This window comes from Cucurbita moschata, unplaced genomic scaffold (genome assembly GCF_002738365.1).
Source record: "Cucurbita moschata cultivar Rifu unplaced genomic scaffold, Cmos_1.0 Cmo_Scf00021, whole genome shotgun sequence".
Taxonomy (NCBI): domain Eukaryota; kingdom Viridiplantae; phylum Streptophyta; class Magnoliopsida; order Cucurbitales; family Cucurbitaceae; genus Cucurbita; species Cucurbita moschata.
Window position 1 is genome coordinate 2,293,757 of NW_019268537.1, and position 16,382 is coordinate 2,310,138.

Consider the following 16,382-nt stretch of genomic DNA (forward strand, 5'->3'; position numbering starts at 1 on the left):
CCCCCCCCCCCCCCCCCCGAGCCCCAACTTGATAGAATAGGTGTCCACGTCATACCACAAGACATCTTTTCATCATCTATATAAGGAACATCAGAAGTTCATACTTCCGTCCATAACCAATTATACACTCTCAAAAGCCTCCTAACTTAATTTCTGCATCGACCCTCATCTTCATCCCCGTTCTATGAGGAGAAAAAGAATGCCTATTAACCTAGATCAAATTCCAAGTTTTGAAGAGCATGGTAATGGGTTTGATCAACATTCTGTGTTGGTTGAGGAGATTGAAGGCCTCATTAGAGTTTACGGAAATGGTTATGTGGAAAGACCCCAGATAGTTCCCAGTGTCTCTAATGCATTGCCACCAGAGCTTGGTGTTACTTCTTGGGATGTAGTTGTGGATAAGCTGAACAACATTTGGGCTCGTTTCTACATTCCAACACAATGCCAGGAGAAGCTGCCTTTGCTTGTATATTTCCATGGAGGTGGGTTTTGTGTCGGCTCGGCTACTTGGAGTTGCTACCATGAGTTCCTGGCCAAGCTATCTGCAAAAGCTGACTGTATAATTATGTCTGTGAATTATCGTTTGGCTCCAGAAAACCCTCTTCCTGCTCCTTATGAAGACGGATTAAAGACCCTTCAATGGTTGAAACAAGTTGCCTTTAATGGGGCCAAGCAGAATTGGTGGTCAAGATACTGCGACTTTACCAAAATCTACCTTGGAGGTGATAGTGCCGGTGGCAACATAGCCTTCAATGTAGCAGCCAGACTTGGTGGCAAGACGACTGCTTCTGGAGCTGTGGTCATGAAACCGTTAGTTATTAAAGGTAACATTTTGATACAGCCGTTCTTCGGTGGAGAGTCAAGGACCATGTCAGAAAAGTTTCTTGTCCAACCTCCTCATTCGCCACTGACGACGGCAGTTTCTGATACGTACTGGCGGTTGGCATTGCCGTCCAGGGCGAACCGTGACCATCCATGGTGCAACCCTTCGGCAAATGGGGTGTTTGAGGTTGAGGATTTGAGGGTTTTGCCTAGTTTGATATGTATATCAGAAATGGACATATTGAAAGATAGGAACTTGGAGTTTTGCTCTGCTTTACATAGAGTGGGTAAGCTGATCAATTATGTGGTCTATGAAGGAGTTGGCCATGCGTTTCAGGTTCTGAACAAGTCACAACTCTCTCAAACTCGGACCCTTGAAATGATGGATCATATCAAGGATTTCTTAAGTGTATAGCTTCAGTTGAATTTGTACAAAAGGAAGACTTTTTTCAGATTTTGTTTTCTCCTCAAAGAAAAGAGAGCGAGCATTCTCATCAGATTTATCACTACCCACTTAATATATACTTATATACCTCAAAGGAGATTACTGTACACGATTTGGAATGTCCTATGTGAATATAGATTATCTCTTCCCTGACTCACACCCTTGGAAATTTTTCAAAGATGTTCAAGGATGTTCAAAGATGGAAGTGAAAGGGAAACACTCAAGTTAGCTCTTACGATAAAGACAATATTTTAGAGAAGTTTCGAACAGTTAGCCCACTTCTACTCTTCTTGTCATAGTAACCGCCACCTCAATCTTATTAAGTGAGACTCTACTCTCAAGAATCGGTCTGATTGGTCAAAAATTTCACTCACCGTTCTTGAGCTCTTCTGTACTTTTCTTAAGCTCTCTTGTCTTCTTCGGCAGCAAACTTTTAAGGCAGCAATGAAATTGTCTCTCCTTTTTTCGTCTCTAATCTCAGCCTTTTTAGATACTCTACTGGAAAAGAAACCTTACACTTTGGGAGAGGGACTGACTCTACATTAGTGGATGGCTGATGGGACGCTAAGGGTGAATGATGAAATGAGAGTAAGGACAAATTTAGGGCCCTCACTTCCCGAAAGGATAAGTGCCAACTTTACGACAATGGATATTGGTTGGGGGGCCAAATTCACCCCCATTCCTTTTAGTCTTGAATGATGCACATTGGTGGCCTGGCGCTTGCTTTTTTCATGTGTAGAGCTAGCCATTGTAAGACTTCACGTCTTTTGTTTTTCTTCTTCTTTTATCATTTATCTTTTTTTGTTAGTTTTGATAAGATTAAATCGTAATTTTAGTTCTTAAATTTCCTTGGTTATATGTATTGAGTTCCTAAATTCTGCAGTTATATCCATTTAATTCTCAGGTAAATCTTGTCATATTTTCGAACTTTAAACTGTGAGTTTATTAGTCTTGAAAATTCTATATGACATGTCTATTAGATAGTGTTAATATCGTTGCAATATGAAAAATTGGAAATTAAAACATTTATTATATAGAGATGGTCCAGTGGGTCTTTGCAAATTCCATACCTTACAAATGTAATTTTTAAACTATTTTCAAGATTTGTTTTCCAGAAATTACTGATTAACTTTTCTTACCAATTCTCTCACATTGAGTGAGAATGCTACTTTGATCTAGTTGGGTGTCGCATAGGAGATTAGTTATGTTGGCCCTAAAAGCATTTAGATTACCTTTTATTAACCCATCTTTAGAAGCTTCCAAACCACTTTTGATCCAACCAAGCACCTTATAGTTCGAGATTTGGGTCGAGTGATAAATCAATTATTTAATATGATGCCCTTGGAAGCTATCAATTTTATGAAGGAAATACTTGAATTATCTTGAGGTTTTAATCAGGTAGTAATCTGTAGTTACTAGTTCAGACTTCGCTTTATAAAATGCTTTGTACTATAAAGGTCACATTTTGATCCTTTTTTATAACTATCAGCGTGTGTCCTTAGAAATATAATTCATATCCATACCATTTAAGATTTCGAGTATGGAATTGTAGAAACAAGGCCTTCTAATTGCACTTTCAAACTATTTTTAGCCTGCTTCAAACTAACAGGCTTAATATCGCAATTCTTGACCTGTTTTATAATACCATTGTTTTTCTTATTTCACTAAACATCATCTATGGGTTTTAAACGTTTTAATACTGTCACAATGGTCAAACAAAAAGTAAAAGTTCGGCCACGTTGATTGTCAATTAGTATTGCTGGAGTTGGACAATGGTTTTAATTAACACTGTACATTGAATATTGCATTTGATTTGAACTCTGGTTTGAATAGCTCCACTGGGCAATTTGGAGTATGTGAATAACATGACCGATACAACAGAATAAACAACTTATAAAGATAACTAACATTATACCAAAGTTGTGAGTTGTTTGCCTCAAACAATCTACTTCTTACCAGTATAAAAGCTTTCAAGGTTGGCTTACATGGCTGCTTCCTGGCTTACATGGCTCCCAGGTATATAAATTCTGCAAATACGTCAACAAGCAGAATCTATGTCGATATATGAACCCATTTACTTTGGGAATCTTAGTGAAGTCAGTCAATAATAATTAATACAAATTGATAACTATTACAGTAGAGACTGAGGGTTGGCAATCAAAAAAAGTATAGTTACAAATGGAGACTTCATACCACCCCCTCCCCCCCAGTTCAACATCCAACAAATTCTGAGCCAATTGTTGGAAAAAAGACAAATGAAGAAAGAATATTAGATTATGCAGAAGAATAGAAAGCATGAAGACTCTACTCAATCATCATCCACAAATGATCAACTGAGTAAAACCCAGAAGTCTTGAATGGCTCGCTCTGCACGCTAGAACTGCACTACAACAACCAACGGGGGGAAGAAACATACAGCTATTTCGGATAAAAACAATAGCAACTTCTGCAAAAGCACCTTTCGTACAGATGTTCATCGTGGATATGGAATCCCGTCTAACTAGACATCATCACGTGATCAATTGATTGAAGAGCTTGGTTAGCAAAGAACCGGACATCTACATCTGGATCCTCACTCAGTTCAACTAGACTAGGACGGATAGTTTTTTCCACCACCTGCGTTCCAAGCATTATCCAATATTACAACGAACATTGAGAAAGAAACTAAAATAGACAAAAGGACATCAAATGAAATCAGTTGGAACGAAAAAGGCATAAACACATAAAGTTTCACAAAACTACTTACAGGTTGGTCAACTATGGGAATGAGAGACTGCAACACCTTCGCCACATTAAACTTGATATTTGGAACCCTGCAAAAACTAAAATTAATCACCGAAGAAGAGCCAAAACAAGGGACACAAGCCAACTGTGCTAACACCCACAATTCATTTTTATCGAGAACTGATAACCACTGGTAAAAATTATAACATCAGTTTCATTAACAAATTTATGACATGTACCTATCCTTGGAAGAACTGATAACCACTGGTAAAAGCTTTGAGCATGTGATTTCTGAGCCCATAACTGGGGCAAGAAGAGAGACCGCACGAAGAACAGTCATTCGATACAAATAGTGTGGGTTGTTAATCATGTCAAGAACCTGTTTGTGAAACGCCAATTCAGTTAGTGGAATACAAAGTGCATAGATTGTGTGCAGAAGGCAGGGCGAAAAGAATTTCTAGAAATGTTAGTTAGCGAAATATTTTTCTCCATGACCTCCGGATGGTGTTCTACCCTGACGACTCAACCCAATTGGATAAACTTTTATATCCCCTCTGGTAGGGGCTAGGCCATTAATATACTATTTTCCCTTTTCTTCAGACGGCTCATATTAATTTCTCATCCAAACAGGGAAAGGAAAATTTTTCTATGATCACCCTTCTCGGTGTTATTGTCCAAATAAAGTGATATAAATATAAGAAATTGTTTAAAAGAAAACGTCTGTCTATCATCTAGGTCAGCCTATATGAGATTGTGAAATTCATACGAAACAAACCTGTGGGACAATGTGCTGCATTGCCCACTCAGGACCAAATTCTTCTGCAAGGCGCTTCAAATTATTTGCAGCTGCATCACGGATTGAGTAAACCTGCAAGGAGCAACCAGTGCAATAGATATTTTAAAAATATATATAAATAAATAAATAAGAACTGCCTAGTGTACAACAAGCCAGTGATATCTTTCAAACTGTCTTTTTAAAGAAGCTTTTTCTTCTTGCAATAGCATATGGTGTTGCTAGTAGAATAATTTTTTGATATGATATATACCAAGACATCTCAATCATGCAATATAAACTTCGAGAAAGATTCTTGGATGTTTACAAATTTTGGGTGGATGATAATCTAGAGCTATTGCATTTCATTAGTAGATTTTAAAATTTTTTTATTTACTTTAAGGTTACATTTAATCGTATCGTAGCTAATTATAGTCATAAAGTATGAATGTTATAACTCTTAAAATGCCTCACGAAACGTTAAGAGTTTTCATTTTTGAAGCTATATAAAGTTGTATATGTTGTCTTTGTAAACTAGACTTGGATAATGTAATAAAATAGAATTTGTGCTTTCCTTTAGATAATGGCCAAGTTTCTTTGCAATTCTATGTACTTTAGTTGCATGTTTAGAATCATTCAAGCTTAACATAATCATTCTTGCTTGTAGAGTAATTCAAATCACAAACAAGCGATCAACAAGGTAATACAAATATTACTTTCCCTTGGAGTCATTCCTTATCATTATATGTGCCCTTTCAGCAGTTTGTTGACGGTTGAATATTAAAAGAATCAAGCATATTTTATTCATTCAACAATCAAGATGAGGGATTATTACTGACCTGGAATAGTAATCGATATCTTATATCCAATAAGTTATGCTAAATTGACAAAGAATCGAACATATTTGTATTGACTAACTCGGAAGTTCAGAATAAAAATAGTATTCTTAATTTTTTGATGATTCTCATTCAACCTTTTTTTATGGAAGATAATTACAATCTTTTTCTTTTTTAGTATTTATTGACTTCCTCACTTTAGGTGACCGAATTTATTTATATCTTTTCTACATGAGAGAGAGAGGAGGAAGAAGAAAGAAAGAAAAAGATGTTTTTAGCATCTCATCCCCTTCGTTTCTTGTCCATTTCTTTAATGTAGCTAGATCACAGATTGAGAAAACCTACAAGTAATTCCTGTAGCACTAAAAACAAACCGACTAGGAAGGGTTAATTCCCTGAGGCTGTGAAACTTTGACTGCTCCCTAAGCTAGAAAGAACGATGACTAACCTAGAAAGAGCATTGACGCAATGAGCTAAGAAGCAACCAAAGTTGGCTTTCTAGCTCTAGATGTTTCTAAAACTGCAAGCTAGATAAAAAGGATATAAGCTAGACATTTTTCCACTGATTCCTTGCTTTATCTCTGTACAATACATCTTTGGCTAGCCTTTCATAGTTATGGGGGTTTGGATGGTCCTCCACAGTACAGTTATGGATATCTGGCCCTCTGATAAAACAAGAATCCTATGAATATATGCTTCAAAACCTTCCATATTATCGTGGCTAGAGGGATGGAGGACTTGATGAAATCAAGCAAGGGAGATGGAATCTTATGCAACCTTTTTATCTCTATTAATAATGACCAAAAGACCAATCCTTCTGTTTTACTATTACAATGAACCCTATGTTACTAAAGGTTGTGTTATGGATTGTCGCCCCTCCTGAGTTTTTATTCTGGTTCACTGTGATATAAAATTCTTGTGTACTTAAGTAATAAATGTATATAACTGACCTGACCTAAAATTATACAAGTCAAATGGATAAGAAGTCAGAGAGTCAATTTAGGCATGTCCAGTATTTGATCTTTCAATGCTTTGTAGTGAGGATAGAATCTCTAAAATAATTCATACAAAAAGGGACATCTAGTGTAATTAGTTTTGTATTACTTTCATCATGGTTCAGTTGCACAGTGATTACGATTGACAAATTCTGTTTAATTGGCATTCCCTTCAGAAACCAATCAATGATCTGATGAACAGCAAGGTACCTTATTCAACCAAAAGCATATATCATTTTCCCATAAACTTCAGTAACATTCACCCAGAAGCATGTTATTCACATTAAAATTGATATTTTCATGCAGTCTTAAACCATAAAAAGTCTTATTGAAGATCAAGAAACACAAACCTTATCCTGTAACCACTGCATGCAAAGAGCGCCAAGCTTATCGTCAAAAAACCCTACACCAAGCTGACTTGCCAGTAAAGGAATGTATTCTATAATAGCTAACCTAACCCTCCAATGCCTATCCTCCGCAAGTTCAACTATGGCAGGTAACAATGATTGGGACAAGAGATCAATTCCAATAACCTGCATAACAGGTTTGTGATGAGATGACAGTAAAATGTTTTGGAGAGAGAAGATATGTGAAGTATAAATCAGCATCATAAATTAGGATGCTAGCTAATAACCTTTCCATTTCAGTTTCAAGGTCACTTATAACAAACCTGATTTACTTGATCAAGCTTGCTGATGATATTGAGGCGCACATCAGGAAATTCATCCTTCAGAAGAGAAAGGAATATCGGAAGCAGCTGTTCAATAGTAGCATCCTGCACAAGCCATCTGAGTGAGATTTTTTATGTCCAGTACAAACAATAATATACCACCAGAATGCTCCAACAAATACAAGTGTGAAGTGGTCGTCTAAGATCCAGTGAGTATAGAGCTATGACACTCAACACTGCAATCTCCAAATGATATGAATGTTTTAATTCATATCACTTCTCCGCCTTCAAAATAAGGAAATACTAAACAGGATCCAGTTCCCAATCCCTTGCAGTTTTTCATAAAACTTCCAATATATAAATACGCAACCCGTAAAATAGAAAACTACTTGTTATGCTAACAGAAATACTAATCAGCAAATTATTATTAATCACATCACTTCTTGAACTTCAAAATTCAGAAAATAATAATAATAAACAGCACCACTCACCGTTTAGATAAAATTACAAATACATAAAAATAGGTGTCTCCAAAGTCGACTAGGACCTTACGTTACACATAAGCATTAACCAGCAACATTATTTATTTCACATCACTTTGTAGTCATCAAAATTCAGAAATATTAAGCAGCATCCATGATTTCCTCACATTCCACAGTGTCCTCCCCCCTAACCCCTAGAAAAGAAAAGAAAACACAAAAATTGCACAAAAAAACTAGGCTTGGCTTCCAAGCAGGCTGATTGATTAAAGTTCCCAATTAAATAACAAACAAAAATTCAACTGTCAGTTTATAGTGAGCAACAATAATCAGTTTTAGTAATCAATAATCATGGGCAACACATTTGTGAAAACCAATATGAAAACTTCTTACCTTTCCCAACACAGGAGCCATTCCCATGATAACTGAGGCTAAAGCTGAACGGACATGCTGAGAGGAATCTGACGACAATTCCTGTAGTCATTAATGGCTTAGTGCTCAGCATGTAAAAGGGCACATATGACAAGGAAATTCAAACTCTGAAATAGCATATGCACCTTCACGCAGGGAAGGATATGCTGAATTGCCAATTCTGGACTTAAAATCCGGCAAAACTTGGTCACTTTGCCAGCAGCTGCTATACGAACTTCAGCTTCATTGTCGCGAAGCAAGCGCACATAAGCAGGTACCAAATCCGTCCTTACCACCCAAAAACAAATTCATGCAGTATGAACCATATAAGAACTCAATATACAGTACAAATGGCACAATATTCACAACACTACCTAATATAAGAACTATTTCCCGTGTTTATATAGTATTAGCAAAAAAAGTATACAAGCGCTTGTAATTTTTTTATAAAGAAAATATGATAATTAAGATAAATAAAATTAAAAGAACAGGGTCATACGTGCACATAAGTGAACCAATGACAGAGGAGGAGCCACCAAAAAGACTAAAGAAACTGAAGTATCCCCAATCGCCAAGAATAAAGAGCAAAGGAAATTCAGAAGAACTGACTGGAAGAAAAAATTAAAAAGAGGCAACCTCCTCTTGAGAAACCCATATATCCAGAACAGGAGGAAGTAGGGGGCTTCCATCGATTTAGCCAAATAAACCAAATGATAAAGGAGGGTCATACATTATTACATTTCATGGGTTTCCACAACACAGTCCCAAAAAAAAGATAGCATTTGTATCTTTCCACATAGATCAATAACCAATTTTCTTCATAGATTAATAAGAAATTACCTAGTTGGTTCCGGTCCTACAGCCTCACACAATTCGTATAACTGGTTTGCAACCATGTAACGCACGCGCCAAGACTTATCCTACATAAAAGGAAAAGCAGGGAACAAGAAAGAACTTAGAGCTTGGAGAAAATGGGTCAAGACCATGAGGGTATGAAGCATGTAAATACCACTTTTACCATTTGTTATACACCATAGAGGTACTCACATGAAGAAATAATCAATTTTTCTGTGCTCTTTTTTAAAGCAGATTCAAGAATCCCCAAGGACAGCTCAAAATTTTTTGATAGAAACTTAAAAAGAACTTGGACATTTGTAGATAAGTCATACTATAACTAAAAAGTTACAACTAAACAGCAGAAATACAAAGGAAACATATTTCAATGCATTCAGACGTTCATCAAAAGGACATGGAACCAATAGATTACAAGATGTTATTGTACAATAACAATCGATCTTTGTTCCAAAAAAGACAACACTTGATCTGATCATTCAATATAAATATGTCTCAACAGTATATATGATTGTACTAACAAATTTCCCGGGCATACATTTCAAACAGTTAAAGCGATAAATTGAGTAAAAATGTACCTGAGAGAAGTTAACAATAACGGGAAGAATATGCAATACACAATCTTGGGGCTCCAATAACTTGCCCAAAGCAGCACAACCCTCAACGGCCAGCAATCTTACAGAGTCTTGGTCTGCGAAAAAACTTGATGTAAGAAACACAAAATGTACTAAAACAGACAACTGTATAATACAAAGAATTCTAAAGAGCAATTCTCATGCTTTTGCAACGAGAGAAAGACCCATGTTTTTTTCCCTGTTAATCTGGTGATGAAAGCCAAAATGAAGCATAGATACACCTAAGACATAATGATCTTAACTAATTTGCATACTGCACATACACTCCAAAAATAATTCAAAAACTTAAAACAATAAGTCCAAACTTTAACCAGCAATATACAACCCACGTGATGCACCCACTAGAAATCACACAATCATTGTCCACATCAGTTCAAAGTCAGCAAGGAACGAGAAAAGTAACCACACTCAGGTAACAGATACAGATAATACCGTCTTGTGTAAGATCCTCAAATATTGTCATGATATCAGTCTTCAGATGAGCAGGTTCAATAGTGGCAGCAAATTTTCCTAAATTTGTTGCCGCAGACCTCCTTACCATGGGCATGTCATCTTGACACAGCTGGCCATATATTGACCGCAACTCAGTCTTCAACATCTCTGGAGCACTAGGGTAGGCAATATGGAATAGCCCACATGAAGATACTCTAGCTGTAAACCATTCACCAGCTGCCAATCTCTGATATATGTTCAAGCAAAAACACATAAAAACACTTAGAAAACATCGGACTCAAAGCTATCAAAGATTGTTTATATAAAAATAAATAAATAAAAGAAAGAAAGCAAAAGCTAGCAATTCACAGATTTTTGACAGAAGGAACAAAAGGGGTAAAACAGGAAAGAAGCTAAAAGGGTCTCAGAATTGGTTCGATGTTATAAGAGTTGGTCATTTTGTGCTGCATTCTCTAGAAAAACATATTGTTGCGTTGAAAAGACGTCAAAAGTATAGGTCCATGAGAAAGACTTAAATACCATCCCAGAACATTCAATATATCATGGGACGCATCTTTTGCTGACATCTTTTATTTATGGATACTTCTAAACAGGCCACTTACTGCATGTGTCAGCTAAGATAATGGAATGCATACCGAAGGAAATAAGAAAAAAGAAAATTGTAGTAGAGGGAAATACTAACCTTGACGAGAGGAATGAACCAGTCAACTAAGTCACTCTCTCTCATCTGGGATCCAATTCTGCACAATGACTCCACAGCTTTGTCCCTGACACACGTTTCCTCAACGGTGCACAGAGTTTCTAAAGGTGGAAGCAAAACATGGGCATGCTCAACTCCACCAACATATGGGATGAACACTCCCAATTCTTCAGCCATAGCAAGAAGCACCTCATCATCATCATCATTGTTTTCACTCAGAAATGGGATCAACTCTTTACGGGTTCGCTCCTCCCCAAGAGCACGAGCAATTGTAGACAGTCTACGAATTGAGTTTAACCGTAGCTGAATGTCATCATTTTTGAGCTCATCAATTAGAACAGCTATCGGATATAGTGGTTCGTCAACCATAGACATCTTATTCAGCGCTTTCCTGTAAAACTAAAAACGTGATGGAGGGGAAAAAAAACAAACGGTTCACAGCTACAAAAAGACGGTTCCAAAAAAGACATACAGAATGATGGGAAAACAATAACATAGATATCAATATACATATATATATATATATAAGAACGAAAAAGCGACCCACCGCATCCGAAACGGACTAAGAACACTGACGTAAAGAAAAATGCCCAAGCGCAACTTTGCCCGCTTATGTCAAACTCGTGCCTTCCGGACGTTCAAAGTAGAAAGTGGTTAAAATCAGTCATCGAAGGATCTCTAATAACTAGATGGAAACCACTAATTACACTAGATATTGAAGGTTCGTTGTTGATTTATGATCCTCGACTTCACAAACAAAAGGTAACAGGTAGAAATGGACAAATCAGATCCGAAATCCAAGATCTGAGGGCAAGAAAGGATAAGCTAAAGAACCATAGAGAAATGGTAAAAACACCCAAGTGGTAAGAGAAATGACGCAGATTCGAAGGTCCGAACCCTAAGTTCAGTGTTATGCAGTTAGAAAGGTCAGAATCGAAGTTTCTCTATCAAGAACGTGAACAGCGCCGTCGAATTATTATGTTGTTCCTTGAAACCTAAGGTACGCGACACAAAGAATTCGATCTCACAATTCCCTTCCCCTCAACAACTCAGTAAAGACGTGAAATCCAGATTAAACAAAGCGCTGCACAGACGAAGAATGGAGATGGAAAAGAAAAATGGCGGAGGAAAGTGGAAAAGTGAAAGCGGACTCACCTAGATCAATGCCCTGGCTGGCTGAGCTTCAGGAACCTGTCGTCGGAGAGAAAGAAGGAAAGGGAGAGAGACCACAAGAACAAGAAAACCCGATCTGGAATTGTATAATAACAGAATTGCAGTACGCTTTTAAGGGCCGGCCCATCAAATCCTACTTTATTGGGCTTATTACAAGAATCGAATTCCAAATATTCGTATTAACTACTCATAGGCCGTTGATTTTGGGCTTTCTTATTTTTTGTTAGCTGAAAACCAAGCCCAAAAAGGAATTGAGCCCAAATATGTCGGGTTAATGTTTCATGGGCCTTAACAACCCAGTATACGAATGTATTTTTCAATAAGGTCAAGAGGAGCAATATCTTGAAAATTGACTTTATATAACATGATTTTGCCAAAATGACTAACCATATATTTTAATAGGACTTATTAATTATACTAAGATGAAAAATACCATGACTGAGAATTATTTAACATCCAATTAATATTATTAAATAAAATGGATCAAACCTAAGGATGCAGTTATTGTTAAAAATACATCTACAAATTTATGAAATTAAGTTAAGTTTTGGGATCACGACGCATGTATAGGTATAATTTACACGTGTGAACTTTGGTTCGCATTTGAAAACATCCGTCTCCATATTTTTAGATGTTTGGGCTCCATCGTTATTTTCTATTTAAAACAACTTTTTAGAGAATTTTTTTTTTTTACGAGAATGAGAAAATTTTAATTGAGTTATTTTAATCATTAGTAAAAAAATTAGGCTAAGGCCAATATTTTTCGGACATTGATACAAATAATATTCAAATTGGATGATTTTGAGTGTTTCCATTGTTTTCCTGACATATTTAATGCAACTATGACACTCTAGGTTGGGGCATGTCACGCAGAAGAAAACTCATTATCCACTAAAAGACTGACCAAAATAGTTACACTTGATAAATTTTTTTAAAATTTTACACTTTGTAGTTCTCAAAATGGCCAATTTGAGAGTCAATCACGTGGATTTCTCTATGTTTTCTGTTCTGGCTGGCACACGCATGAACCCATCTCCCTAAAGCATTGTCAAAACATTTCACATGCCATAGAATGCGAGGACAATACAATAACTACAAGGAACAATGTACGATGATCAAATATAACGGCTGGTAAAAGCACAAAAGAATATGGAGTGATGCTGTTTGCATCATAAATGTACTACACAATCCCTCCCTCTCATAGCTATCATCTAGAGGAGGCAAAATAAAAACAATATCATGCCACAGCCACACTAAACTTAATCCTTGGCCCCAACAGCTTTGATGAACAGATTCTAGTGTCCATCCAAGGCACGATGACCCGAATCGACCGAGTCCATCAAGACAGCATAGGTTAACCAAACTGAGATCTCGACCATCACTGTGTGAAAGGTGCATTAGTGAGCCAAGTGTGACATGGCATGGCATCCTATCAAGCCTCAATTCTTGATGCCAACCAATCTTAACAATCTAGTCCGTCCTTTTTAATTGTTGGGTAGTCCTCTGGCGCCTTGAAATTTGCCTTCTCACTGAGCTCTTCAAATGCATTCCTGAGATTTTGCAGCCTTGCCACAAATTCGATAAGAAGCGAAGCAAATGTTGCCAAAGACAAGGAGCTTGCACTTTCATGTACTTTCGACTCTCGTTCATTAGGCACGCTATCCATTAAAAATGAAAGACGTGGCCATGAAACCAGGTGTTTGTTAAAGACATTATCAGTGGATACCCAATCTGTCATGGGAGGGTGGACGCCGATGCTCGAGTGTTCAGCATACATGCTCTCGTTCAGGGAATCGATTACCAAATGTTTGTTATGATCATCTTTCACATCAATAAAATGTTGGGGTTCTTCGTGTTCCCTGTGCTGTTTTCCAGTTCTCCACCTATCTGAATTCACCAGCATATTCGATCTCTCGTCAATCTTTATTTGTAAAGCTTCTGCGGCCTCATGAACATCGAAAAGCATGTCACCTGCGCTCAATTTCTCCATCTTTTCTACTTTACTTCCAAGCGCACGTAAGAACTTAGCTCCCTCAGTGCCAACCCTCTGAAGCTCCTTTGCAAACACCTTTCGCTTCTCTGGTGGAGCCTATAACACAAACTTGCAAGATCCAGTCATCTACAAATATATATTGCGTACATATATACTACTTATCAGTCTAAGCTCACTACTAACAGATATTATCCACTTTGGTACGTTACGCATCGCCGTCAGCCTCAAGGTTTTAGAACGTGTCTGTTAGGGAGAGGTTTCCACACCCCTATAAGGAATGACTTCGTTTGGTCCGTTACGCATCGCCGTCAGCCTCAAGGTTTTAAAACGTGTCTGTTAGGGAGAGGTTTCCACACCCCTATAAGGAATGACTTCGTTCCCCTCTCCAACTAACGTGGGATCTCACGGTCCATCCTTATAAAGAATATTTTGTTCCCCTCCCCAACCAATGTGGGATCTCACAATCCACCCTTCCCTTGGGTGCCCAACATCCTCACTGGCACACCACTCGGTCTCTAGCTCTGATATGATTTGTAACAGTCTAAGCTGACCATTAGCAGATATTGTCCGCTTTGGCCCATTACGTATCATCGTCTGCCTCACGGTTGTAAAACGTGTCTGCTAGGGACAGGTTTCCACACCATTATAAGTAATGTTTTGTTCCCCTCTCTAACTAATGTGGGATCTCACTAATTAAACATACTTAATTATAGCCAATTTAGCACCCAGTTAGCAAATCAACAACCAAGAATAGTCAAAGTTCTAGCTACCAAAATATTTCAATTTAGAATTTCAAATTTAAATGACCATACTTACTCATAGAAATCAATTGCAACAAAGAACAGCTATAGAAAGAAGGTCCAATCACCTGGATTTCTGAAAGAATACAGCCGTGCATTGCCATAACCATAAAAGCACAATGCCTCAGAGCGCCACTCACTTTGACATAGTTATGCCATGGATACTTGAATGTCTTGTAAGGGCCATGCGGTGGCTCCCAGCGGGCGAAGTCCAACTACCAAAACAACGAGACTCAAGTAAAACCTTCTGGTAGCATATCATCTAATCGAAAAGTATGTAAGAACCAATACCAATGTGTCCTCCTGGCTTGAGGACTGCACGGCGGATCTATAGGCATTATATATAGGGTTATCAGAGGCCTGATATGTAAGAATTTTCGAAGAGACTCTCTCATATTCCACACACTGAAGGTATTCACTAACAACACCTGAACAAGACATAGACTCTCTCATGTTCTTGCTGATTAAAAGGATAAGAAAGTGCACAGAATCTTATTTTCAAAAAGGATGACAGAATTGATCTTGCCTTCCAAAGAAGATGAAACGTTTTTGAAATTTTTGACAACCAATTTGTGCAGATCCTCCCCTGCCCAAATGGGGAATATACATATATTCACAACCAAGCACATGCCAGCACCGACGGCGATATGCAATAATCGATAAAAGGCCGTATGGAAAAATGACGACGAACTTCCAGATACCAACACGATGCAAAATGTCAACAGAAATACCCGGAACCCATATTCATACGTCTTCATCGGCGGATACAACTTACAATAGCTTGCAAAGAACCCTAAAATAATGAAATGAAATTGTTAATTTAAGAATCCGCTGCATTATAATCGCACAGATTACTTTGTTGCTGCTATAAACTCATACCTGCAAGGAATATACTGATTACGATTGCAACTTCTTCAAACTCCCCAGCCGAGACAGATATCTCTGCAATACCAAGAGCAAGTCCACCGGCTGAAAGTGTCCCCAATGCACGATTGAACCCTTTATTCAGCGTTGCCCCTACAGAAATCAACACGATTATTTCCTTGAAAGAAGAAAATGACACATAAAACCTCAAAAAATCCCCAAATGGACGAAAATCGGTGAAACGAAAATCATTAACCATACCAACGCTAAATTCGAAAACAACGACGACGGTGAGGATAGCCCAGATTGAATACTGGGCTACTTCTTTCAAAGGCTCTCGAATGAAAATGACGAGCGAAGTGAGCGCAAGCGACAACCCCATCTTCGCGGCGAAGTAGAATTTGCGAGGATCGGAGCGGCTCATGTCGCACAACTTGACGGTAGTATCGTGTAAGCCTTTCCAAAAGTTGGTGACCGCATCGGAAACGGTACAGAAACACCGACACTTGGCATTGTCATCGGCACCGGCGTCATCGTTGCCGTGCAGGCCGAAATCGGAATGGCCCTTACGAGATAAGAGTTGTTCCCTGTTCTGATCCAGAAAACTCTGTCGGATTGATCCATATTTTCCGGTCATCTCTTCATCAACAATGGAAACGAGCACTCAGATGTTGATGAACAGGATTTCGCAATAGCTAAACAGAAATGAAAAAAAAAAAAAAAAAAAAAAAAAAAAAAAAAAAAAAAAAAAAAAAAAA

At 37.8% G+C, this 16,382-nt stretch overlaps 3 protein-coding genes across 7 annotated transcripts in view; 1 reads left to right on the forward strand and 2 right to left on the reverse strand.

Annotated features, from left to right (window-relative positions):
• The first annotated feature begins 17 nt into the window (after nt 1-17).
• Nucleotides 18-1,625, forward strand: LOC111458883 (probable carboxylesterase 6). The gene has a single exon (XM_023101741.1). The coding sequence runs from the start codon at nt 185-187 to the stop codon at nt 1,235-1,237; it is 1,053 nt and encodes a 350-aa protein (XP_022957509.1). The 5' UTR covers nt 18-184; the 3' UTR covers nt 1,238-1,625.
• Nucleotides 1,626-3,320: 1,695 nt separating this feature from the next.
• On the reverse strand, nt 3,321-12,057 carry LOC111458482 (serine/threonine-protein phosphatase 2A 65 kDa regulatory subunit A beta isoform). 3 transcript variants are annotated; one of them, XM_023101181.1, is made up of 14 exons: nt 11,950-12,015; nt 11,342-11,421; nt 10,777-11,193; nt 10,074-10,320; nt 9,585-9,697; nt 8,995-9,074; nt 8,301-8,442; nt 8,137-8,217; nt 7,265-7,369; nt 6,945-7,127; nt 4,767-4,859; nt 4,231-4,370; nt 4,014-4,080; nt 3,321-3,883 (listed from the first exon to the last, which is right to left on the reverse strand). In XM_023101181.1, exons 3-14 carry the CDS (start codon nt 11,167-11,169, stop codon nt 3,764-3,766), a joined length of 1,764 nt encoding a protein of 587 aa, XP_022956949.1. In that variant the 5' UTR covers nt 11,170-11,193; nt 11,342-11,421; nt 11,950-12,015; the 3' UTR covers nt 3,321-3,763. The 3 variants fall into 3 exon arrangements, with proteins under 3 accessions (XP_022956949.1, XP_022956947.1, XP_022956948.1); XM_023101179.1 differs by lacking the exon at nt 11,342-11,421 and having other exon boundaries at nt 11,950-12,057; XM_023101180.1 differs by lacking the exon at nt 11,342-11,421 and having other exon boundaries at nt 10,777-11,185; nt 11,950-12,054.
• Nucleotides 12,058-13,005: 948 nt separating this feature from the next.
• LOC111458467 (aluminum-activated malate transporter 4-like) overlaps nt 13,006-16,382 on the reverse strand; it is a 3,828-nt gene continuing 451 nt past the window's right edge. For all 3 annotated transcript variants that reach the window (XM_023101161.1, XM_023101159.1, XM_023101158.1), the window contains exons 2-7: nt 15,886-16,319; nt 15,640-15,777; nt 15,287-15,553; nt 15,052-15,188; nt 14,829-14,975; nt 13,006-14,056 (exon numbers count right to left, since the gene is read on the reverse strand). In XM_023101161.1, coding sequence (XP_022956929.1) covers nt 13,430-14,056; nt 14,829-14,975; nt 15,052-15,188; nt 15,287-15,553; nt 15,640-15,777; nt 15,886-16,261 — 1,692 coding nt within the window. In that variant the 5' untranslated portion in view covers nt 16,262-16,319 and the 3' untranslated portion in view covers nt 13,006-13,429. The remainder of the gene's footprint in view (nt 14,057-14,828; nt 14,976-15,051; nt 15,189-15,286; nt 15,554-15,639; nt 15,778-15,885; nt 16,320-16,382) is intronic.

Excerpts from the sequence above, each read along its gene's own strand:
- LOC111458883 (XM_023101741.1), top strand. The coding sequence starts at position 185 with ATGAGGAGAAAAAGAATGCCTATTAACCTAGATCAAATTCCAAGTTTT.
- LOC111458482 (XM_023101179.1), bottom strand. The coding sequence starts at position 11,169 with ATGTCTATGGTTGACGAACCACTATATCCGATAGCTGTTCTAATTGAT. Across the intron at positions 8,443-8,994 it reads GTAGGACCGGAACCAACTAG|GACGGATTTGGTACCTGCTT; the intron begins GTAATTTCTTAT and ends TTGGGTGGTAAG. Across the intron at positions 7,128-7,264 it reads AGCTTGATCAAGTAAATCAG|GTTATTGGAATTGATCTCTT; the intron begins GTTTGTTATAAG and ends CCTGTTATGCAG.